The 26257-nt window shown below is 33.1% G+C and overlaps 3 protein-coding genes across 4 annotated transcripts in view; 1 reads left to right on the top strand and 2 right to left on the bottom strand.

The window, feature by feature from the left end:
* Nucleotides 1–599: 599 nt before the first annotated feature.
* LOC148620952 (uncharacterized) lies at nt 600–5570 on the bottom strand. 2 transcript variants are annotated; one of them, XM_088574879.1, is made up of 3 exons: nt 5458–5570; nt 3546–3731; nt 600–2530 (listed from the first exon to the last, which is right to left on the bottom strand). In XM_088574879.1, exons 2-3 carry the CDS (start codon nt 3719–3721, stop codon nt 2245–2247), a joined length of 462 nt encoding a protein of 153 aa, XP_088431005.1. In that variant the 5' UTR covers nt 3722–3731; nt 5458–5570; the 3' UTR covers nt 600–2244. The 2 variants fall into 2 exon arrangements, with proteins under 2 accessions (XP_088431005.1, XP_088431004.1); XM_088574878.1 differs by lacking the exon at nt 5458–5570 and adding an exon at nt 5194–5333.
* The window catches only part of LOC148620950 (ligand-dependent nuclear receptor corepressor-like protein), a 45781-nt gene continuing 24847 nt past the window's right edge, over nt 5324–26257 (top strand). Inside the window, exon 1 of the mRNA XM_088574877.1 lies at nt 5324–5433. Within this exon, the coding sequence (XP_088431003.1) occupies nt 5340–5433 (94 nt within the window). The 5' untranslated portion in view covers nt 5324–5339. The remainder of the gene's footprint in view (nt 5434–26257) is intronic.
* LOC148620951 (uncharacterized) lies at nt 11258–12455 on the bottom strand. Its single transcript, XM_088574881.1, has 2 exons — nt 12166–12455; nt 11258–11628 (listed from the first exon to the last, which is right to left on the bottom strand). Exon 2 carries the CDS (start codon nt 11618–11620, stop codon nt 11258–11260), a length of 363 nt encoding a protein of 120 aa, XP_088431007.1. The 5' UTR covers nt 11621–11628; nt 12166–12455.

The raw sequence follows: 26257 nt of genomic DNA, 5'->3' as shown, positions 1-26257 counted from the left end.
AAAGATTAATGATTGCACTGAGAAAAATCCCAAAGAATTTTGGGACCTCATAAATAAGCTAGACAAAGATTTTTGTAAAAAAAATCAGTCTGAAGAGAATCTGCCACAGGATGACTTTATTCCATTTTACAAAAACCTGAATAAATCAGACAGGGAAATGAACAATTTCAAAGAAAATATCCTTAAAGATTTGTTTATTTATGAAAGAAAAAATTATCAATGATTTGAATCACAATGAGGAAATAACTAATGATGAAATCCTTAAAGCAATTCGCTCACTCAAAGATGGTTAGAGTGCATCTACAGATCTTATATCTAATGATATGGTTAAAAGAGCAATTCCAGTTTTAATCCAACACTGCATAAATTGTTCAATTTGATTTTTAAGACTGTGAAGTTCCCCAAAATTTGGAATGAATCCTTTCTGGCACTCCTACATAAAAAGGGAGACACCTTTAACCCAAGAAATTATTGAGCAATTTCTATCTGCTCCAATCTTGGTAAATTATTTAATAAGTTTATAAATGGCCGACCCCTTTTATTCTTTAATATCAATAATTTGATAACTTCAAATCATATCGGATTTAAAAAAAAAAAAGTAGAACATCCAACCATATATTATTCACTTTACAATCAGTAATTGACAATTACATACAAAAACATAAAAAAGTTTTTGCTGCTTTCATTGATCTAAAAAAAGCCTGTAGTACCATTTGGCGAGATGGTCTGTTTTATAAGCTACTAAAACAAAAATGTCCAAACAGCATATACAGAATAATACATTCTATGTATTCTGATACAACATGTAAAATTAAGTTTTTCAATGGAGTCAGTCTACCATTTAAATCAGAACATGGTGTAAAATAGAGTGATGTCTTGAGTCCTATTTTTTTCAATTTCTTTACAGATGAGTTAAAAAATAATAACTAATAACATTTCCACAAATCCAGTTGTCATTGGTGATGTATCTATTAATATCCTCCTGTATGCAGATGAAATTGCATTGTTATCAGAAAATGAAGAAGGGTTACAAAATTGTCTTGATGAACTATTTCTTTATTGCTCAAACTGGAAACTTCAAGTGAAGGCCAATAAATCCAAAGTTTTAGTCTTCAATTCAAATGGACTGACATTCTTAAATAAGTTTTGATATAAAAATAATATTATTGAAACAGAAAAACAATATTGTTACTTAGGAATAGCACTAAGATATAATGGAAAATTCAATTTAGCTATAACCACTTTAATGGAAAAAGCTTGAAAAGCCTTTTTCAAAGTGAAGAAAACTGTAACTTTAAACAACCCATGTAAATTATTGGAAAAACTTTTTGATTGCTTAATATCACCAATTCTTTTATATTGTAGTGAAGTTTGGGGAATATTTTTTCACTCAAAAGACAGTGACCCATTTGAAAATCTACATTTGAAATTCATTAAAGAAATTTGGGGAGTTAATTGCAAGGCATCTAATGATGCCAGCCTGCTGGGCAGAACTTGCCCAGCTCCCTCTTAAAACTCTCATTCATACTTCAGTTATAAATTATTTAGATCACATCTATTCTTCTGAAGGTAAATTGCTTTATCAAATTTTCTATGCAACTAAAAATCACAATCCTTGGGTAAAAAACACTACAAAATTATTAAATAGACTTGTATATTCATATATTTCCAATAAGAATATGACTTTCAAAAAAGAAATTAAAAGTGTAAAACAAAGAATAATAGTTCAAATTTTGCAAATACAAAACTCTAAAATATTTCAATCTTCAAAATTAGACTTTTTCAGAACCACATATAAGATGGGACAAAGACCAACATATGTAGATATTGTTGTAAATGTTTCACAACATGCGGCTATTTCAAAAATGCGGACACGCTCCTATTATCTTATGATAGAAAAGGGACGACATAGTAATGTACCTGTTTCAGAACGATTGTTTAAGATATGCAATTTAAGTTATGTTGAAAATGAAGAACATTTCTAACTTCATTGTCCTCATTATGCACAAGAAAGACAGAAATTAATCGATAAACTAAATACTTTGTTTCCTGGCTTTACAGATTACAATACTAGATCCAAAATCAATATTCTTTTAAATAGTAAATCATTAACTATTTTGAGAATGTCCTTCACATATATACTGAATTGCTTTAAAATTAGAGAAATCAGTCTCCAATAACATTGAATATGACAGAAATATTAACCAATTATAATGTTATATCTTAAATTTCTGTAATGTACATTTATTGTTGTAAAAGGCCATAACAATAAATGCACTGTAATTGAGTTTGTGCCAATAAAGTATTTGTATAAAAATTCTTTTGTTCTAGCCTAAGCCATACCTCAAGCAAGTTCATGTCACACATTTGCTTATCAACTAACCCACAGTTAAGACAAAAGGTTCTAATTGCCACCTTACCTAATCCATGAATTTTTCCATCTTGAAACTGGCCTTCATACTTCATACCATCACTCCTGACAAATACTCCAAAGCCATTAAACTTTCCATTCCTGAACTCTCCTTCATACCTAATGGGTAGCAAATAAGTGGAACATTAAATCAATGAAGCTATTTTAAACATTTTAACCTGTTAAATTAATGGTTGTTACAGCCTTACTAAATTTATGACAAGAGGCTCTAGAGAGCCTGAATTGCTCACCCGATCAAAAATAGACTTTTTAGCCTTCTAAAGCAATTACTCAAGATTCTTTACCCTACACTGTACTGTTGTCAAATGAATCATTTATTCAATAGAGAGCAACTTAGTATTTCACCCTGTTTAAAACTCTCATAATCGTTTTAAAGGTCATCAAGGGCAATAACTCCAACATCGGTTAACAGATCTTAATGAAATTTCGATAAAGGTCTGTCTAACCTTGTTGATCAATTTTATCCTTGTCAGATTTTAACAAAACAAGATGATTGTCGAGTTAATTCCAAAAATGATTTATTTTTTGTAACAGCGGCCAAGTTTTTTTGCTGGATCAAAAACCCCACATTCAGATTGTTAAGAATATCAAAAGAAACATTTATGTCAAGTTTGGTTACAATCCATCCAGTAGTTTCAGAGAAGAAGACTTTCAAAGTTGGAAATGTAATTTTCAGGGAAAAAAGAAATTTCAGGACCCACAACTCAAACATCTGTCAACTGATGTTTCTAAAAATTTCAGTATAGGTCCATCTCATTATGCTGAACAATTTTTATCCCCAAATTTTTTTGAGTTATTTGCAAATTTCTGCAGTTTGACCCCTATGGTCCATTTTTAGTAACAGCCAACATGTTTTTCACCAGATCCCCTATGGAACATTCAAGCAAAGTTTGGTTACAATCCGTCCAATAGTTAAGAGATGATGATGTGTGAAAAAGTTAACAGACGACAACAAGGATTGACAACAACAGACACATAGTGATGGCAATAGCTCACATCGTCTTTTGAGCAAAAAAAAAAGAAAGCAATTCTTACATTCCTTTAAATGAAATTTATAGAAAATCCCACAATGCATTCTTTGGTCTGTAACACCAATGTTGCATTTTTCACAAACCTGGAATGATCCACAAAAACCATGATACCATTTCCATCACATAAACCCTTGACAAATGCACCATAATACTGGGAACCATCAGAAAATTTCATCACCCCATATCCATCTCTCTGCCCTTCATCACTCCATTCTCCATTATATTCACTTCCATCTGGGTACTTGTAAGAATTCTTCATGATGTAGCAGCTGAAAATATTAAACACTTTGACTTTTGTTCAACTGGCCTACATGTAAGTGTTTCCAATAAGGGTGACGAGCCCATAACACAGTTAAATAGCCCAAAAAATAAACTTTTATTGGACTATAATGAGAATGGAAATGATGTATGTGTCAAAGAAACAATTTAACAACCCCTTCATGTTGAAAAATTACACCTCAAGGCCACCATGGGTCTTCAGTGAACAATGGGGAAACCTTCACACCACAGGGTCTAAAAACAACATTATACACAGGTACAGTGAAATAGTTGCTCTGCTATACTCAAGCAACATAAAGTAAACTGAAAGTGAATATGAAACAATACATACAGAGGCCAGAAATTTCTGATTTGGCACAGGGGCAAAAAAATGTGGCAGGGTTAAAGTACTTTGGTGTGATCACAACCCTCCCCCTTTTATTCTGACAACTGTGGAAAAATATTACACATTTATATATACACACCTAAAAATCCAAAATTGGATTTAAAAGTAGTATATGTACATATAGTGTCCCTTCTGAGTGGTATTGAGATTCTTTTCCCAATCTTTCAAAATGGCAATTTTAAGTTTTCTGTTGTCAATTGGTTTACCTCTGTCAGAGGATGTTAGGCATCAACGATCTGTGAAAAAAGTTCCTCAAATGACATTTACCATGATAGTTTCTTTGACTCATACAATGTCTTAACATTCCAAGAAGGTATTGTACAATGATGGGATGTTAGTGCCTGATTTTTCTAATCTGTAATAATATTTTTAATCATAGGTTTAATCATGTATGAGTATTTAGATTTCTTGTAGCATTCATGAATGTTTACTAGAAAATTGAAATAGACAAGGCCATAGCAAATTTGACATAAAAATACTATTCTTTACCTAAGTGCATTGTATAATGATTTTTAATGAATATGTATAATGAAAAAGTTGGTTTTAATACATACCAATTATAGTGGAACATGTATTTCCAAAAGCAGCAACCTATACATTTTATTTTAAAGATTCATGCTCTTGGGACCAAGATTTTTTATCATCAAAGTATCATTATATTAAATTTGTTTCCATATTTCTACAACAATGTTTTATGTGTGTACTCATACAAGTTAACTTGTAGCTGCGAAATCGTAGCTCTTGCGATCTAGACTTCCTATTAAAACCCAGGAGAAAAGATTATGGCCCCAAGGGTATGTTGAACATTGTTTTTAACTACTATTTTAGTGCTAATCAATAATGAATTTTCTTTTATCTCCACAATATTCTTATGAAGAAAATTTTCGTTGTAAAAGGGCACCTGGGCCCCTTGAGATTCTGTGTCTTCAGTATATCAGGAGACTGAAAGGGGACTTAAGACATACAGGTACTATTATTGTAAAATATTCTTCCGGGTCTTGTCAAAATACGGTTTACATGATAATTTTGTTCGGCATAATATAATTGTAAGTTTATATACACCCTACCCGGTTAGCAATGGCAACACTTTTCACAAATAACAGGTAGAATAAAGAAAACGAGAAACGTTCGTTTACACCTGTTATGTTTACAATATTGGACACCTGTCTGTGTTCTACGTCATAAGATTTAGCGTTCCTTCTGTACATGCAACATGGTTGATTGTGGAAACTCGCGATGTCTACAGGAGAAACGCTCTTTCAAGAAAGAACTGCTTTCATGGAGTAAAAAGATACCGATAGCCATTGGTGAGTATGTTTGTAAATATTGACCACTTTTTTTCTGGAAATTTCTGTGGTTTTACGTCTTAATTTATCATCTCCCAGCATCCGCATCCATTGTCAAAATTTTTGGCTGGCTCTTCCTTATATGTCGTTTCACCCCTCATATCTCGGCCAATTTATTTTTACCCTTTAAGACATAAAACTACAATGTATTATTTATTAAGATGATATAAAAATGATAAATTTCACAGAAATAATTTGATTTGACTTATTAAGACATTGTTGCTGAAATTTGTAATTTTCTCAGGTAAAATTTTGACAAAAATCGTAATATCGATCGACCAGTCACCCAAAAATTTTGGTGAACCATATGTGTCGTACATAATCAATGGTCCTTCAAAGAGAACAAAGGCAATTAGATTTTATTTAACATAATCTTACTCAAGTTTCGTTCTTTCATATGAAACTGTGGTAAATGGAGATCAAAATTTTGGCTAATTTTACCTTGCATAATATTATATATGCCTGTCTGAATGTCATCTACAGTGTATTGATTTTTTAAGCAGGTTTGTTGCAGCTATTTTGGTGGGTTGACCTGAAATTGTGGTATAGCTCTGTCATCATATATTGATTTTTACACTTTTTTTCTATTTTCCTTAATGAATTTACATGTTAAGGTTTTTTCTTTGAGAAAGTTTTTACACATGAATGATTTTAACTGGTACAAAGGTGTGAATTACCTTTTTGATCAGTAGTGATGCAAATTGATTATTTCTAACGAACAAGACTAGCACATTAAATTTGATGCTTTTTCTAAGAAATTGAATTTGACTTTATTTATTGATTTGTGTTGTTAATTAACCTTTTAGTGATGTCAAATCCTAATATTAATAGGATTTATTAATAGACATTTCTGTAAAAAAAATATGGAAAAGTTACTTTTACAATAATTTCAATGATTTTACTCACTGAAGTATATATAGTGCCATACCCTTAAATGTATTTTTGAATTCAGATCTCCTGGAAACAAGTATCCTTTTTGCTTCCATTGCAGCATAAGGTCAATACAAGGTCGCCACACAGCTTGTTTCTTTGAACTGAAAGTGACTTGAAAATTACATTTTCTGTCATATATCTTTTGATAGAAGAAAGCAAAGGTTTTTAGCTAAATGTCACTATTTACTTTCATGATCTTTAACCTAAAAAAATCTGAAACACCGCCCCTGAATATTTTTTCTTCTGTATTTGAGTTGAAGCCATTCTATAACCTTTAATTCAATAAATTTAATTTATATTTTTGCCAGACATGTTTCCTTCTGCATGAAAATGGAATTCCACTTTTCAAATCCTTATTTTGCCTACTTTTTGCTGGCTTCATAAAATATTTTTTTGTAGAGTTATGCTTTACATAGCAATGATATATTTATGTGTTGTACAGATAATACATGTACAAGTACATGTACATGTGAGACTAGAGATTACAATGAAACCTGCCCATACTGAACCTTGAATAATCTGAAAACCTGCCTAAATCAGGCACTTTTTAGAATCTCTGTATATCAGTTCAACTATATTTTGAACCTTGGTAAACAGAACACCTGTCTAGAGTTAACAAATTTTTGAAGTCCTAAATAGGTTTGGATTAGACAGATTTCACAGTATAAAATATGATTAGCTATAATTTGTATAAATACATTGTGTAGGCTGAAAATCCTAGTAATTTGTTTACATTGTTACTTTGCTTCAAATATAGATACATGTACCAATCAATAATAGATTATATGTTCATATTTAATATTCTTTACTCACATATATAAATGCACTTGTACCAGTGTATATGTACACAAGTTCTTATGGTTATTGTGTTATTTTCCTGGGTTCTTTGAAAAAAAATTTAATTGTTTTTGTTTTTGCAAACAAGAGTAATGTAAGTGCATGTATTCTTCCATTGATCTACATGTATAATGGGAATGAAAGTTTTTATACTCTACACAACAAATTAAATGATGCTATAATCATGTTTTTGACTTGTGTATCTGTCTGTTCATCTGTCAGTGACTGAGTCTGTTTTTTGACATTGTGACTCCTCTCTTAACTACTGCACATACATGTAATTTCACGAAACTTGATAAAAAATGTATGTCATGTGTATGTAGTAAGGACACAATATAAAGCTGTGTAAAATAGATATACCTGTAAACTTTTACCTCTAGAACAGCCCAAAGCTTCCATGTTTTTATACATTTGTACTTGTAGTCCAGTAATTCAAGCTTTAAAAAAACATGAAATATTCTGTGTACTGTAAACAATGAGTATAGCACTGACCAAGATGTGTGTTGAAATATGGGCTACAATACTGTACATATTTTGTGTTATACTTAGTTCTACTCTGTAGAAAAAAAAGTTAGCAGAGAAAGGGTAATTCACAAGTATTTTATCATTAATTTACAGATCGAAATTCATAATTCAACAAGAAAATGTCAAACATTTATATTAGAAGGAAAGGTCAGAAATATGTACATGTATAAATAAAAAAAAATACTTCAACACAGCCTTAAGTTATTCTCAGCTTGTAAAAAACTTGTAGCCAAGAGAAATCCTGTTAATTTAAGGATGGTATGGATTCCTTGAAGGATGTATATTCCATTTCACCATGTCAATTCAGACATTCACATATTACCCTTTGATTGTCAAAAAGCATTTTCACTTTAATATTTTTGGGGGATTTTTTTATCTTAAAATACCTTATGTCAGTTGTCACCGGTCCAAGCCTGGAACTTCCCTACTATTTTGATATAACTATACACAAAAATATAGTCCAAATGTAATTCTTTGTACATTATTTATATAATTCAATACCTCTTTTATAACCAGTAAAATTGTTTCTTGCAATTATTCAGCTCAGTTACAGTCTATATTTTCTGCAAAATAAAATTAATATATGGTCTTCAAATCAACTGAAGATTTTGGCCTGGAAAGATATTTAGTAATAATACTCATTTAAGGAATTTACAAAATGTAGTTCTTGCAGTAATGTGTCATAAAACATTAAATGTGTTAAGCATGTGTCATAGGTGCAGAACTCGTTGCACAAATTTTTTACATTTTTGTAGAAATTTTATGAATCAATTTCATTCTTGTCTATATTATTTTTGTAAGCAATTAAGGAATAAGACCTGAGATTAATATGTCAAATGTTGCAGATGGCTTAAAGTTACTCTCTCTTAATTATTATTGTTCAATCGCTTAATAAGAGTGACAAGTGATTTTCTTCTTTCATTTAATTATTATCTCATAATTAGCTTTTGGCATACTTCAAACAAATGTTAGTATAGTCAAATACATGCCAGTCTTGAGCAATTGTGAGTTTTGGACCATAAATAGACTGAAGAAATTAAACGAAGACGATAGATTAGGGTAAAATATAGAATAGAGTAAGAAACAGTAACAGTGAGTATGAGAGACAGTTAAGTTAACTTTAGCGGCTGTTTCACAATATTTTACACAGGACTGTAACAAATTTGATGAAAAATAAACCTGATTGAATCTTAATGACAAGGCATTTTTCAGAAAGAAGGATGTCTCTAGAATAAAACCTGAAAAGATTTTTTTGTAACCTTTTCTTGTTTTCCTGTATTCGATAAAAGTTTCCAGGCATCTACAGGCTCTTTTTCATTGTATACAAGAACTGTTATGTTAAACAATTTGAAATATAACACCATTAACCATGGCTTTATGGTCTCCATAAGTTTGAACTATGATAATGTGTAGTTGTACAAGTAAAAGTTTCATGATAATCTTTGATTTTTTGGGAAAAATGAAATTTTTACCCTATTTTTCTCCCCTCAGAAATTCAGCATACTATTATAAATGGATACTTAGATCTTGTTATGGATAACAAAATGATAATTCCAACTAATTTTGATACTATAGGTATAATATTAAAAGAAACAACAATTAATTTTAACACTTTATTCAAAATTTTGAAATTATAGGGGTCTACAAAGCAGCCTGAAAGTGTTGCGGACACTAGAGTTTTGAATTTAATCTAAAATTTATCATATGGCTTTATATTGAAAACTAAGCAATACAAAATAGTACTAATGTCTTAGTGTACCTTACAATGTCACCACTGATACCAGGAGAAAGTGTCTCTTGTAATAAAGAATCATAAAAAATTTTGAGCTATGAATAACATAATGTTTCATTTTCAACTAGATAATCTTATTCCACTGGATATTTAGAAAACAAAGCTTGGTAAACGTTTGCATTTGATGAAAAAGCAATCAGTATAAAGGTTATAGCCATTTTGATACAGAGATAGTCAATATTATGAAATAGAAATCAAAGTTAATACATTCCTGAAACGTTGCGGACACTACATATATTTTTAGACTTTTGAAGATATATCTTATCATGAAATAAAAGTTATAAGCATACAATAATTTCTTATTTAGGAACATTGTAAAAGCTATTAAAGAACAGTAAATAAAGAAAATGTATTAAAGAAACTGTTTCAACAATAAACATATGTACAGAACTCCATGGCTAATAAGTCGCTGACGATCTAATGTAGTTTTCAAGTCACTGAAACACATAAAACTGTCTGCCATTTGTGCTGTCCTCAGCAAGGCTTGGATTCTTTAAAATGTCAGTTATAGATTGTTTGGATTCCCATGATGTATCAGGATTATCTGGCCATTTGAATCTGCTATTCTTTAGCTGTACCATATACGATAGATGCAACTCTTCATCATCAACTTCCAGTATTTGAAAAAGCAATTTATTTATATTTCAATAGCATAGAGCCATAATGGTATAATAATACTTGGCATAATAATAATGGCATAAACATTGAATTACCTTGAAATCATAGCATTTTAAGGTCACATTTATTATTTATTCATTGAAATATTTCTTAATTTCAGAAGGTCCACAATTGTCACAATTTCTGTTCAGGCAGTTAGCTTTTGGAAACTGGTGGTTTTCATAGCTGCAAACTGTTATAATCTGAAGCAGATCATTTAGTAAGACTCTGTATTTCTCTATCTTTTCCAATGATGAACTTATTAGCTGCCTCAACTTTCAGAGCTACATTGCAGCAAATTTGACAGAGACAGCATCGTCTATTTGTTTCTGACACTTTCTTTATATTCCGTGGTTTTAACTTGTAGAATGTAGTTAACCCAACTTTGCTGTCTGGATACTTCTTCTTGTACATCAGATGTGCATCTTTTATAGTCATCGTCATAACCATTTTACCTATGTTGGTCTTCTTTGATACATTTTTCTTGTCTGGCAGCTCCCTAGATACTTCTCCAGAGGTATAGAAGTCAGTGATTTCTTTCTTAACTTTCCAGCTTATCTTGTCCTTTCTTGTTTTTCTCTCTTTATTGATCCACCAAGCCAAACCTGACACCTTTCTAGGCTTGAAAAAACCAACCTTCTTTTCAGTTTTTCTTTTAGATTTACTTCCTTTTAGTGACTCATTCAAAATGTTCTTCAGAGTTCTCCTGGCTTTGATGTGTCTTTCATTCCTAGTAACCTTTGTAGATGAATACAGTGACGACATTGATTTCACAAAATTCTTTCCAATTTCTGCATTTTCTATATTTTCAGGTGTCATCATCTTATCTTTCAAAAATTTAGAACAACTGGGTGAATCAGCTAGTTTTTGTATGATGATGGCCTTCTTTTTTGGTGTTTTTAGCAATTTCTCTCTTACTTTCCTGATGGCTCTGTTCTCTGCCATCCTGTTCTTAAATTTAGCGTTTGGGCTTTCTGTTTTACTGTTTTCTCTACCATCAGCTGACCCAGTTTCAGAATTGTTACCAGTTTTTAACTGTATTCACATTCGCCATTTTTGTGTTCTTATTACAGCTTTCTCTTTCTTAAGTTTTTCAGCTTTCTTTTTTTCATTGTATCTCTTTTTTCTCTGACTTTGTTTAATTTTAGCATTCTTTTGCTTTCCAGAATTCTCTCTGTTATTTGCTAATGTATTTGCCTTCTTCTTATCTCTGTACTTTTTCATTTCGAGTCTTTTCTTTTCCCTTATCTTCAATAGTGTGTTATTGTCTGCTGTCTTCCTAAGTTCTGACCTGGCCTTTTGTTTTCGAACCCTATCCCTCTTCTTTGCTTCCTCATGTCTTTTGGCATTCTTTTTCAGATTTTCTCTGTGTTTTCTTGATCTCTTAGTGTTGGTCTTGGCCATAGTTACTCCTGAAACAAGATACTACGTTTATATTCTTGTAAGAGACAGAACATGTAGTGTCCGCAACACTCTGAAATATTGTTAAAGTTACTTTATATTGTTGTTTGGTTCCTTGATAGTCATGGTCTGGGGCTATGAATGGAAGGCCACTGTCGCCAAATTTTCAAAATTTACAATTTTCTGTTTTCTTTTGACCTGAAACCGGAATAGCAGTCCAGCAACAATGACCTTCTAATAACACTGACGTACATCGTATGCTATGCCCGTTATGCTACAATTTTTACCTTATACTGATAAAATTCTACTATTTTGTATTAAAATCAAGTTAAATACTGTACATTGAAAGATATTCAAACATTCTTTTGTTGAAATGAAGAGAAAAAGAGCTTCAAAGCTTAAGCAAATAAGAGTGTTGCGGACACTACAGGGTTGCGGACTCTACAGTTCAGCAATTATGTGATGCTGTAAAGTCTAATCAATTGAGAAAGTCATCATTGATTGGTTAATGTCTTCAGTGTGGAGGAACCTGTTTACACACAAAATACTTTTTCAATAGCTCCAGTAGTTCAGCAGATATAACTGTGTTGCGGACACTACAAAAAAAGTGTCCCTAAACCAAACCTGAAATAAAATGAAGAAATTGTTATCATGCTATTTCATATATATAGTAAAGTTATTTTTCACAGTTTGTATATACATTTCTCCACAAATTAAAGAGTTAATTGATGAAAATCTGTATAAAGCTTTATTTCTAAGTACTGATTAGCTAGCATATGTTCCTTTTTTATGAAAAACATAACGAAGGTATCCCTTCTTTCATTTATTCATAACTTTCTAAATTTTTATCCGATCTTAATAAAATAAAATGCAAAATAAAGCTGGTGCGTTCTGCTTTTTGGGAAGTAATTCATCATTGTACACTTAAGAATTATCTACTGTCTGAAATAATCAAAACTTACCTTATTTTCTAGAATGTTACAGCATAACAACAAAATATGCACTATTTTAGGACACACAATCTTGATTTTTTAATATAACGTTCAACTGGGAGTATCATGTATCACTATAAAGGTTAAAATATCAATTTGCATGATTTTAAATCTATTTTCAATGATAAACAAACATATTTTCCTGTCATTTAATGAGCATAACCAAGGTTAGAACAACAGTACAGATGGAATACAGTAGAACCTACAGAGTCGTCTAGTTCCAGTCACTCCAAATCATCCATAACCAGCTATCCGCAAATGTCTCTGATTCATCTGACTTTCATGGAACAGATGCCAGTACTCGCCGGATCAGAACTTAACCTTTCGGACTTCATTCAAATTAGGATTTAGTGTATTTGGACATTCTTAAATTTGAAAGTTAATATTATAGAACCAGAAACTGTGACAATCTTAATAGTGTATTTTATATTCTGGCTACTTCTGGCTATTGTTATTATTAAATTGTTGAAACTTTGTTTGTTACTTTGCCACATACCAGTTAAAGAGTGTTAACCTACACAAATATCATGAGTCACTAGAGCCAAGCATACAGAGTTAATTCCCCTAACCTCAGGCTCAACTGGCTCTTGGTAACAGATTTTTGGTGGAGTACCCGGGCAAGCAGATTCTTTGTGGCATTGTAATCTACCTAAAATTTTCAAAATTCTAAAGGACTTCATTTCAAGTGGATCCAGAATGTGAAGTAAACAGTTAAAACTCAAGACAGTCATTTAGAGTTATTCAAGATAAGTACAATTTTTTATCATTTGTTCAGTTAAATCATTTAATGTAGTCAGACTACAGGTAAATCATTTGTTTTGTTAGCAAATAAGCAACCAAGCAAACCCGAAGTACAATGTATCAAACAGAACAGTAAAAAAAAAATAATGCTTAATGTTTATCATACATTATGTTTGCCAATGCATCTGTAATATTGCAAAACCATTGACACCATTCCTCATATTTCAGAGTCAACAGGCAACAGAATCATGACTCGCTGTAAAGTAAGCAAAGGATGGTGTTGTCGGAAACCAAGATGTGCTGCCTTGTCACCAACAATAGATCAGAAGCCAGACTATGTGTTCACAACATCATTACAAAGGAACATGATAGGTCTACACTTTGAGAACACAGTGGAGAAATGTTTAGTGGACAGTGGAACTGCCTTCAGCTGCATTAGCAGGAATGTGCTGCGAAGAATTAAACCAGATGCAGACATTTAAAAGTCGTATTTATAGAGTGCCGTAGGAGTATGTCGAGAAGTTCACCAAATATTAGGAGAAACAGTGCTTTAATTAACATTTGGAAATTTCAAAATCAACCAGAAATTCAGAATTTTTGAAACTATACATGCAAGAGTATTATTAGGACTAGATTTTCTCACAGACCATCAAGTTAAAACAGATTTTGGAAAAATGACTAACAATTCAAGAGAGTGCTGATAATGAAGATTTCGACTCTTTTGTCAATTTAATTTATGTGACAGTTGCAACTAGTATTGACACTAGCTTGCCAATTGCAATAGCAGAAACAACATCAGACATTGAACTTGCAGCAAATAGCGAAAAAGTGCTTCCCTTGAAGATTGGACGTTTCAAGCATGCAACTACACTCCTACTTGAACCTAAAGTAAACTTAGCAAAATCGTTCAACTTGGCTGGAAGTAAAACCATATCAAATGTGAACAAAGGTATTGTACCTTACAGAATACTGAACCCGACAAATGAAACCGTAGTGCTACCGTCTAAAACCAAAATTGTTAAGGCTGTTCCAATACAGCCTAGAGACATACAACCTCTAGTAGAGTCGAGTCAGAAAGTACTGAAATTAAATTTATCAGAATCAACAGAAGTTCAACCAGATTCTCAAATAGGTGATTTAGATATTGACCTGGACTCATGTGAACTTACCAATCAACAAAAGACAGTACTTTGCCAATTTTTGAAACAAAATAGAGACATATTTGTTAAGGATTTAAGCGAACTGGGACAAACAGAAATGCATTACCATACCATCCACACAGGAAATGCACAGCCTGTTAGTGGGGCACTATATTCACAAACTCCAAAAGTGTGACAAGAGTTAGAAGATCAGATGGAGGAGCATGAGAGACATAATATAATTCAGGAATCAACATCGCCGTGGCATGGCCCAGTTGTACTCATTAAGAAGAAAATCAATACATATAGTTTCTGTGTAGACTTTCGCGCACTTAACAAGGTTACTGAACGTATGTCATTTCCAATTTCATGCATGACAGATTTATTCGATACTTTGGCAGATTCAAGAGCAGAAATTTTCTCAACATTGGACCTTCGATCTGGATTCAAGTACCACTCGATCCAGCAACTAAACATAAAAGTGCATTCATAACACATAAAGGAGTACATGTACATGAATTCAACCATCTAGCATTCGGAATTATGAATTCACCAATGACTTTCCAGTGTCTGATGACAAAAGTGATAAAAGACCTCAACTTCAAGATAGCATTAGATTATATTGATGACATTCTTATATTTTCAAAAAACTTTGATGAACATTTGAAACATTTGGACACGGTTTTTACAAATCTTCGTGCTGCAAATCTGAAACTTAATCCTGAAAAGTGCAAATTTGGAAGCAAAACTGTAAAATATTTAGGACATATAATTTCAAAAGATGGAATCCATGTTAATCCTGAAAATGTGGACAAAGTTCAGGACTTTCCAAGACCTAAAAATGCAAAACAAGTGAAAAGTTTCCTAGGAATGTCTGGATTTTATCGTAAATTTGTTAAGAACTATGCAAAAACTGCATCACCATTCACAACCTTGCTGAAGAAAGGTTAGAAATTTAAATGGACACCAGACTGCCAATATGCTTTTGACACTCTCAAGAACAATTTAACAACAGGGCTGATTTTGACATTTCCACAAATGGACCAGCCTTTCATTCTGACAACTGATGCATCAGATTTTTCCATGGCATACATTCTTAATCAAATTCAAGACAGCAAAGAACATGTCATAGCATATGGTGGTTGAGCATTATAAGGATCTGAATTAAAATGGCATATCACTGACGAAGAGGCATTAGCTCTAGTTGAAGGAATTCAACACTTTAAACACTACCTGTCAAACCAAGAGTTTACCATCTTTACCGACAATGTATCAGTAAAATATTTGCAGAAAATCAAGGTTTGTAATGGACGATTAGGCAGATGGAGTTTACTGCTTCAAGCATACAGTTTCAACATTCAGCATTGTGCAAGTGACAAAAATCCAGCAGACTTTCTGTCCAGACCGACACATCCAAATTCAGAATCAGAGCATTCAACAGAACTATCCGACCATCTTTATGCAATAAGTTCCAACAATGAATACACAGAAGTGACAGTAATTTATAACGTTGAAAAAGAGGACTCTGTAATATCCAGTATTCACCCTGGAGCAGAAATCAGTGACATTGTGTTCCCAGATCTGTCAACAGAACAACAAAGATGTGATGATTTCAAAGACATCATCAAATACAAGCAGGCAGGACAAGTACCAGAGGATGCAACTAAAGCAAGGACTATTGTAGCAGAATCTTACAACTATTAGATAGAAGATGGAATTCTAGTACACTTCTACTCAAGGCGTTGTAAAAGAATTCCAAGAAACGAAAGACTGGTAAAACAAGTTGCAATACCTGAAGTCTTTCGGAATTAAAAATTCTTCAGTCCTACCATGACTGTTTTGCTGGGGGTGGACATCAAGGATTTGATAGGACCTATTCAGCTCTTAGAAATAAGTATTTTTGGCCAACCATGTATCGTGACATTCATGCATATGTTGAGACATGTGAAGTCTGTCAGCAAATTAAAAGACCAGTAAATGCAAGAGTACCACCCTTACGACCTCAACCAACACATGACATTTTTCAGAGATGGCACATAGACATCCTCAGTGGCTTACCAACAACAAAAGATAAGTACAAACATATATTGCTAGTAGTAGACAGCTATACGGAATGGTGCGAGGCATTTCCACTTTGAACACAGCAATCCACAGAAGTAGCAGATATACTCTACTGAGAAATCATTACACGTTATGGGGCACCTCATTGTTTAATATGCAATTGTGGCAAAACTTTTGTGTCAAATCTAATGAAGGCATTATCTGAATTATTCAACATAAAGCGCTATTTGTCAAGTTCCTATCATCCTCAAACAAATGGTTCAGTGGAGCGCATGAACTCAATTATTCTTCAAGCATTCTGTGCCTACACAAAAGACAAACAGGAAGACTGGATAAACTATTTACCAGGAATATTGATGGCATATTGGGCAACTCCAGCAACTCAATCAACGGATTACTCGCCATTTTTCCTCATGTTCGGCTGTGAGATGACATTGATGATTGACACTGCACTGGTGCCAAAGGATCATTGATCACAGGAATGTAAAGTCTTTTTGGCCAGAATTCTTCAAAATTTAGAGGCATCTCGTTCAATTGCAGCAAAGAACATTGAACATGTACAACAACAGTATAAACAGAAGTATGACCGGAAGGCGAAAGTTCCTGATTATAGACTATTTCAAAAAGTTTAGCTATATTGTACTAAAGTTCCAGTAGGAAAATCACCAAAATTACACCGAAAGTGATTGGACCATATAGAATAATTTAGTATGGACCACATCATACATACAAGGTAAGCAACTGTGCTACAAATAAAGAAGTAAAATCTCTCGTAAATGCAATGCGACTCAAGCCATATTTTGATCCAAGTAATAGACCAAGCAACATTCCAGAAAGATATGCGAATGACCAGAACGAACATGATCCAGAGGAAATGGGAGATAATATAGACAACAACGAACCAGAGGTAGCCAACCAACAACAGCAAGGTGATAATCAACAATGACAACAACATGCTGATCGACAACAACAACGAGATGATGCTGATCAAGAACAAGAACAAAACAACCAAGTACTAAAGCAAAACATTACAGTGCAAGAAAATATGCAAAAATGCAAGGACTGTGAGGAAAGCAATTGTAAACCTTTTTAAGTCAATGAAATAGTGAAAGTAATTAAATCTGCTAAATATCATGGACAAATTTTGTACAAGATCAAATTTACAGACAAAAATCAAGAAACATCATGGCATTTTCAATGTAAGATCCCAGAAGTATGCTACCGAGAGTATCATTCAAAATACACAGCAAGTGGAAGAAGAAGAAAGTACAAACTTCAAAAGCACAAGTTTTTTTAACGCAGTTAGCACTATAGAAAAAGGAAACAAAACATCTAGTTTGTCACAAACTTTGGCAGAAAAAGTCAGTATACAGACTCAGACCATGGGCAATATTGATAACCCAACTGAGAAACTCATGTCAATCAGATTCATCAAAGGGAAAGCGTACTTTTTGATACAATATTATGGAACATGTAAATGGCAACCAATGGCATCAGCTGGCGATCATGCCCACACATACATCATGCAAACTCGAGAAGCTTTTAAAATTTGCACTAAGGAACAGAATAAGGAGTTAAATAAATTCAAGAAGGAAAATAGCAATGAGAAGCCATTCATAGGTCTTGGTGCAACCTGCAGTAAGGTATTTGAGGTCAGATTTGACAATGGAAGGGAAGAATACCTTAAGACATTCCAAAACTTGGCCATATTACCAGAATGGGTATCATTCAATTCTGTACCTAATGGAGCAATGAACTTTTTGATCAATGAATTGTTGAAACAATATGAAACAGAAATTGAACCACCTTGGTAGTATATTTAGTACATAGGTTATACAGTTCATAAATACAGGTCCACCAATGTATTAATTGTTTCAAGTATAAGTCTCAAATCATTTTATACTGTAAATGTATATCATAATATAGTCACATTAGTTTTCCATGTAAATCATTTTCTTGTATTATTGTAAATGCTAGGAGCACAAATTCTCCCTAGGTGTTTGTTCGGAGTTCAATTATAATTATGTAGTTTGGAGCTCAGGTCTCCTCAGTTTTATTTTTCAAGCTGAGGCCTTCTCATATATTTTTTAATTACACTTTCCATATATTAGGTAGAAGCTTAGGTCTCCCCAAAGGTATTAGCTAGGAGCCAGGCTCCCCAAATTTATATTATTCAGAGATTGGATCTCATAAAGTCTTTCTGTAGCATAGATCTCCACATATTCATGTTTACCATCTTTACTGACAATGTATCAGTAAAATATTTGCAGAAAATCAAGGTTTGTAATGGACGATTAGGCAGATGGAGTTGACTGCTTCAAGCATACAGTTTCAACATTCAGCATTGTGCAAGTGACAAAAATCCAGCAGACTTTCTGTCCAGACCGACACATCCAAATTCAGAATCAGAGCATTCAACAGAACTATCCGACCATCTTTATGCAATAAGTTCCAACAATGAATACACAGAAGTGACAGTAATTTATAACGTTGAAAAAGAGGACTCTGTAATATCCAGTATTCACCCTGGAGCAGAAATCAGTGACATTGTGTTCCCAGATCTGTCAACAGAACAACAAAGATGTGATGATTTCAAAGACATCATCAAATACAAGCAGGCAGGACAAGTACCAGAGGATGCAACTAAAGCAAGGACTATTGTAGCAGAATCTTACAACTATTAGATAGAAGATGGAATTCTAGTACACTTCTACTCAAGGCGTTGTAAAAGAATTCCAAGAAACGAAAGACTGGTAAAACAAGTTGCAATACCTGAAGTCTTTCGGAATGAAATACTTCAGTCCAACCATGACTGTTTTGCTGGTGGTGGACGTCAAGGATTTGATAGGACTTATTCAGCTCTTAGAAACAAGTGTTTTTGGCCAACCATGTATCGTGACATTCATGCATATGTTAAGACATGTAAAGTCTATCAGCAAACCAAACGACCAGCAAGAGTACCACCCTTACGATCTCAACCAACACATTACATTTTTCAGAGATGGCACATAGACATCCTCAGTGGCTTACCAACAACAAAAGATAAGTACAAACATTTATTGCTAGTAGTAGAAAGTTATACCAAATGGTGCGAGGCATTTCCACTTCAAACACAGGAATCCACAGAAGTAGCAGATATACTCTACAGAGAAATCATTACACTATGGGGCACCTCGTTGTTTAATATCCGATCGTGGCAAGACTTTTGTGTCAAATCTAATGAAGGCATTATCTGAATTATTCAACATAAAGCGCTATTTGTCAAGTTCCTATCATCCTCAAACAAATGGTTCAGTGGAGCGCATGAACTCAATTATTCTTCAAGCATTCTGTGCCTACACAAAAGACAAACAGGAAGACTGGATAAACTATTTACCAGGAATATTGATGGCATATTGGGCAACTCCAGCAACTCAATCAACGGATTACTCGCCATTTTTCCTCATGTTCGGCTGTGAGATGACATTGATGATTGACACTGCACTGGTGCCAAAGGATCATTTATCATAGGTAGAAGCTTAGGTCTCCCCAAAGGTATTAGGTATTCCCAATTATCAGGAATTCATTTTCCCAATTCTTTTGTACATAATTATATTTACATTGTTTCATTGTACAGTTATAGTTGTTATTTTGATTGTGATATACATATAATTTTTTGCCCCGTGCAGGTCCGGGTGTTAAAAGAATAGGCCTGCAGCAGCGCTAAGCTTGTCTTAAAAGGCGACTAAATAGTGCTCAGAATCCTAGCCGGGGGCTAGGGGGCTCTGCCCACAGAGCAACTGGGATGTGTGCCTCAGGTGGTGGAATGGGGTACCTCTGGCATGTTACATGCTGGGGTTGTCAGGCTATAATACGGAAAACCTGACCGCAAACCATAGTGGTGCACCGTGTTGGGAAAGATGCCATGTTCCTCGCACGTTAAAGAACCCTACTGTGGTATTCCATAGGGCTCCGCCACAGGAGGCTAAATTGCCCGACCCTACCCACCTTTCCCTATTTCCAGTGGCAATCAAAATTTGTCAATCCCATTGTCCTTGAGTCCCATCCCTATTTCATTTCATGTTCATTTTTTCATCAATTTCATGTTCATCATCTAAATATAGCTGAAATATTGCTGCTCGGACATTAAACCCCAACAAACAAAACAAACATATAATTGTTACAAACATTTTTGAGAGGGGGGATAATATGTCAGAGGTGCAAAAACTCATTGCAGAAATTTTATGAACCAATTTTCATTCTTCTTGTCTATATTATTTTTGTAAGCAATTAAGGAATAAGACCTGAGATTAATATGTCAAATGTCACAGATGGCTTAAAATTACTCTCTTTTAATTATTATTGTTCAATCGCTTAATAAAAGTGATTTTCATCTTTCATTTAATTATTATCTCATAATTAGCTTTTGGCATACTTCAAACAAATGTTAGTATAGTCAAATACATGCCAGTCTTGAGCAATTGTGAGTTTTGGACCATAAATAGACTGAAGAAATTAAATGAAGACAATAGATTAGGGTAAAATATAGAATAGAGTAAGAAACAGTAACAGTGAGTAAGAGAGACAGTTAAGTTAACTTTAGAACAACAGTACAGAAGGAATGCAGTAGAACCTACAGAGTCATCTAGTTCCAGTCACTCCAAATCATCCATAACCAGCCATCCGCAAACGTTTCTGATTCATCTGACTCTGATGAAACAGATGCCAGCACTCGCTGGATCAGAACTTAACCTTCCGGACTTCATTCAAATTAGGATTTGGTGTATTTGGACATTCTTAAATTTGAAAGTTAATATTATAGAACCAGAAACTGTGTCAATCTTAACAGTGCATTTTATATTCTGGCTACTTTTGGCTATTGTTATTATTAAATTGTTGAAACTTTATTTGTAGTTATTTGCCACATATCAGAGTTAATTCCCCTAACCTCATGCTCAACTGGCTCTTGGTGACACATGTCCCAGTTTACACCTTTCATTTATATTTTATGATGAATAAAAAGGAAATGAGAAGTGATTTTTACTAAGTTAAATTGGCAGGAAAATTCAAATTGATAAAGAAGTGTCTAGTTTTTGAAGAATCTTATGTTCATCAAGGAAATTATTTTCTTAACATGAAATTGGTTTAATTTAAGTAGAAATACAGTGAAGGATACATACTCAGTTAAAATAGTTTTTGAATGTAAATGCAAATTCACTTTTGAACAGGTTTAAAAATTTGGTAAAATTTGAAATGGAACAAAATTTGTTAATGTGTGTTAAGTTGGATACTGTTTAACTATTGATTACAGTTTATACTTCAGAAATAAGTACCTGTAGTGAAGATTGAGGTTCAATTTCTACATATTAGAAAAAAAAACATGTAAATAATATGAGAAACACACATGTATGATTACAGTTTTATTTTACTGTACATCATTGCTATCTTTGAAAGTTTCTTCATGCTACAATTTTCACTAGAATCAGTAACTTCCAGTGCTGACACTTTGATTTTATTTGGTCTTTGAAATGCTGCTTTTAAATAGTTTTGTTTTCCCTGGAGTAGCATAATTTGAAAGGAGTTCTTTGACAACATTCAAATAAACTACAAGTGACCAAAACTTTTGGCATGTAATAGAATGGAAAATGACTTGATATCAATCACAACTGACTTAATCAAAGCCTTTTCTAAAACTTGGATGTCCAAAATTATAAAAAAGGAAAGATCTAAAAGGGTCCAAATATAATGTGGCCAATCTACCCCAGATAACTGTTTTTACTGCTAATAAATGGCAATGAAAATCATGGGAAACTATCAATCATAAGCTCATTGATAGAATATTGTACATGTGCCTCAGGGAAACTGGTATCAATATCACTTAATCTTTTAAAATGTCTGCTTGACACAAAAATCCTTACAATTACATGTTCAATACACATGTACTTTTATGCATTAGAGAAGAAAGCTAGTAAAGTAACCAACTTTTTAGCTCACCTTAACCAAATTCAGAGTTGTGTAAATGTATTGAGCATGTTGAAATCTATCTGTGGTCAAAATTTGGTGAAAATCTGTTGACCCATGTTGGAGTTATTGCCCTTTTTGGACGTTTTTTGCTGTTTTTGATGTTATTATTTTAAAAAATCTTCTCAGAAACTACCGTATAGAATTCAATGAAAGTTGGTATTTTTGTTTTATAGGTTATCCTTAACAAAATGACCGTTCGGATTTTTGATCGCAGAAAAAATATGGCTGCCATTTCTAAAAATAAAACATTGGGGTCAGACAGCAGATTTTTGCATATATCTCCAAAATGGTTAGGTTTAACCAAATTCTGACTTGGGCAAAAGTATTGAGCATGCCGAGATCTATCTGGTCAAATCTTGGTGAAAATCTATTGACCCATGTTGGAGTTATTGCCCTTTTCTGACGTTTTTTGCTGTTTTGATGTTATTACTTTAAAAAATCTTCTCGGAGACTATTCTGCAAAATTCAATGAAAGTTGACATTTTCGTTTTATAGGTATCATTAACGAAATGACCGTTTGGATTTTTTATCGCTGAAAAAAACATGGCTGCTGTTTCTAAAAATAGAACAATGGGATCAGACAGCAGATTTTTGCATACATCTCCAAATCTGTTAGGTTTAGCCAATAGCTTTCTATTGCTGAAATGATCCTTATTATAAGGCTTACAAAAGTCTCCAGTGAATCAAATGGAGTCAAAATTGTCTTGAAAAGCAAAAAATTAACTAGGTGATCGATTCAGGCTCCTGGGAGCCTCTTGTTTTTGCTATTTTTACTGTTATTTCAAAAATCTCCTCTGACCAGACCAATTAGAATCTAACTTGGTATGAATGTTCCTTGGGGTATCTTACATGGAACTGACATGGGAATTTATGATCTAAAAATACTAAAAATAGAACATAGGGGTCAGACTGTACTTTTTCGCATATTTTATTTCCAAAACCGTTAGGTTTTAGCCAAATTCTTTCAATTGCTGAAATGATCCTTATTATAAGGCCTAAAAAAGTCTCCTGGAATAATAATTGTAAAACGACTCCTTGTTAGAGTTATTGCCCTTAAAAGGTGAAAAATGACATTTTTTTTTTTAGTGAGTCAAAATTATTGGAAAACATCTTGTTAAATTTATTGCCCTTGAAAGACAAAATTCAACCAGGTGAGTGATTCAGTCTCTTGATAGCCTCTTGTTCGCAGATATCTTTAAAAGCGTTAGGTTTAGCCAAATTCTGACACTGGGTGAAAATGTTCAGCATGAGATATATATTTGGTCAAAATTTCATTTTAATCTGTGAATCCATGTTTGAGTTATTGGTTTTTGACCTTTTTCAACGTTTTTTTTTGCTATTTTTAATGTTATTTCTTTCAAAAATCTTCTCTTACACTACTTGACCAATTGGAACCATACTTAGTGTGATTGTTCTTTGGGGTATCGTGCATAGAACTAATTTGGAAATGTTTAATCCGTAAAAAAACATGGCTGCTATTACTAAAAATAGAATATGGGGGAGCCTCTTGTTTTTTTTTGGTCTGATTTTGAAATTTTTTTTTGGGGGGGGGGGAGATTTCTTATGAAATCTCTGCCTGAATTTTTAAATCAGATTTTAGATATCTCTTACAGCTTTGGAGTCATAAGGGATCAAGTGGGTCACATCCCAATAATTAACTTTTTTTATTTTTGGTCTGATTTTGAAAATTTTATTTGGATTCCATATGAAAATCCCAGCCTAAAGATTAGAGCTTTAAGAAGTATGCTTCAGTGTTCTCCATGAGCTGTTTTACCATGGCTGGCCACCATGGTTAAAATATTCTCTGCTATGCCTATGGTTAACAAATCAGTGCCATGGTTAAATGGTCATCCACCATGATGAACTTTTACTGTTGTCAGCCTTTACATTTGAGAATCCCATCAATTACTGACTCAGAATATGGAAACCAATTAATCATGACACATTCATGCCTGAAACCAATCTGAAGATAATTATGTAATTGTTAATAATTAGTAACCCCGCAAATTAATTTTAAAGGAAGTGTCAGTCAGATGAAACTATTCATGGTGAACAAATCAAAATTGACAATGCTCAAAGGTAACTCAATCTTGGCCAAATGCAGGTGGATATTTTTATATGTGAAGTTGAATGAAGGTGGAATATATTAAAACATTTTCATCATAAAGAAACTGATTTACTTAATTAAGGAACATACAAAATCTCCCTAAAATTCTTGATTCGATCAGATATTTGCTGCATGTAAAAAAAATGACTGACATTTGTTTACACTGCAATGCTGCTGTTTTGTGCAACTTCCTGCAGTGTCTGGAGCATGTGTGTTTGGTGGGAAAATATATAAGAAATAGAAAGTAAAATTTCCCAAGTCTAAATATAGTACCAATAGTAGGATTAAGAAAATTTGACTGTTCAATTAATATGCTATAAATCTATATTAGTCCTGGTTTCAGGAATTTGATTCAGCACTTTTTTTTTGCATTTACTTTTATATGCTGGTTTCATTGTAATGACTCCTTGAAAATTTGTACTGGAAACATACTTATAAGGCCAGAGTAATACATGTACAATGAAACCTTTCTTAACAGAAACCCTTTCAGACTTTGAAGCTGTTTGGTTTAGAAAGGAGTTTGGTTTACCCAGGTTAAAATACATTTAAATTGATATAAAGGGACTTCAAGAAGTATCTGGTTTAGACAGGTTTCACTGTATATGATATTAGTTACAGTGAATAGAAAAAAGAATGAACTCAATGAAATGAATATCATATTCTAAAAATATGGGTTTTGTTAGAATATGGTATTCATTTCATTTAGGGCATTCTTCCCTAACATTTTTTATTCATTCTTGACTGCTTCCCTGTCAGTGAAAATTTTCCTCCATGGTTAAAGTTTCAACCATGGAGAATCCTGATGCTTACCAAATCAACCCTATCATTTACTGTTTTTGAGATATTGAGGTACAAAGTGGTCCAATGAAATGTATGATCTGTTTTTTTCCTCAGAATCTGATTTTTTTTATTATTTCACTCAAGTCTTAGTAATGGACTAAAACAAAATGAATGGTACCAAGACAGCTTTGGCAGTTTGCATATCTGTGATTACTGAAGACTTTAAAATGTTCCAAAGCTGCCTTGGTTTCCCAGTTGGTACAGAACAGTCATTTACAAGACATGATTTAAGTGTGTATGCTTGATGTGATGTCATTTGGTAAGAGTTTTCATTAAATTGATGTAAACATGATGAATATGTTTGTATTTCAGCTCATCTGGCACTTTTCTCCTCTTGACACTATGTTACCAGTTGTTGTTTATTGTCGTTAACAATTTTTCAAAACTCTTCTCCTCTGACTCTATTTGACCAATTGGAACCAAACCTGGTGTGAATTTTTCTTGGGATGTCCTGCATCGTAGAAATTTTTGATCCGTCGAAAAACATGGCTGCTGTTATTAAAAATAGAACATAGGGGCCAGACAGTAGTTTTTTGCATATGTCTCCTAAACTGTTGATTATTCCAAATTTTGACATGGGTAATAGTGTTCAGCGTTATTGTATATATCTTAGGTCAAATTTTCGTTTTAATCTGTTAAGGTCTCACTATCCACTTCTAACATTTCCATTACTTTACTTTGTTAAAAAAAAAATCATTTTCAGTTTCATATTTTTACATTGTCTATAACCTTGGTTCCCTTGATTACTCCTTCTGCT

This window comes from Perna viridis, chromosome 3 (assembly GCF_037379345.1).
Source record: "Perna viridis isolate PV_CMFRI_1.1 ecotype Kerala chromosome 3, ASM3737934v1, whole genome shotgun sequence".
Taxonomy (NCBI): Eukaryota; Metazoa; Mollusca; class Bivalvia; order Mytilida; family Mytilidae; genus Perna; species Perna viridis.
Note: the sequence above shows the minus strand (reverse complement) of the source record. Positions and strands in the feature narration are given on the sequence as shown.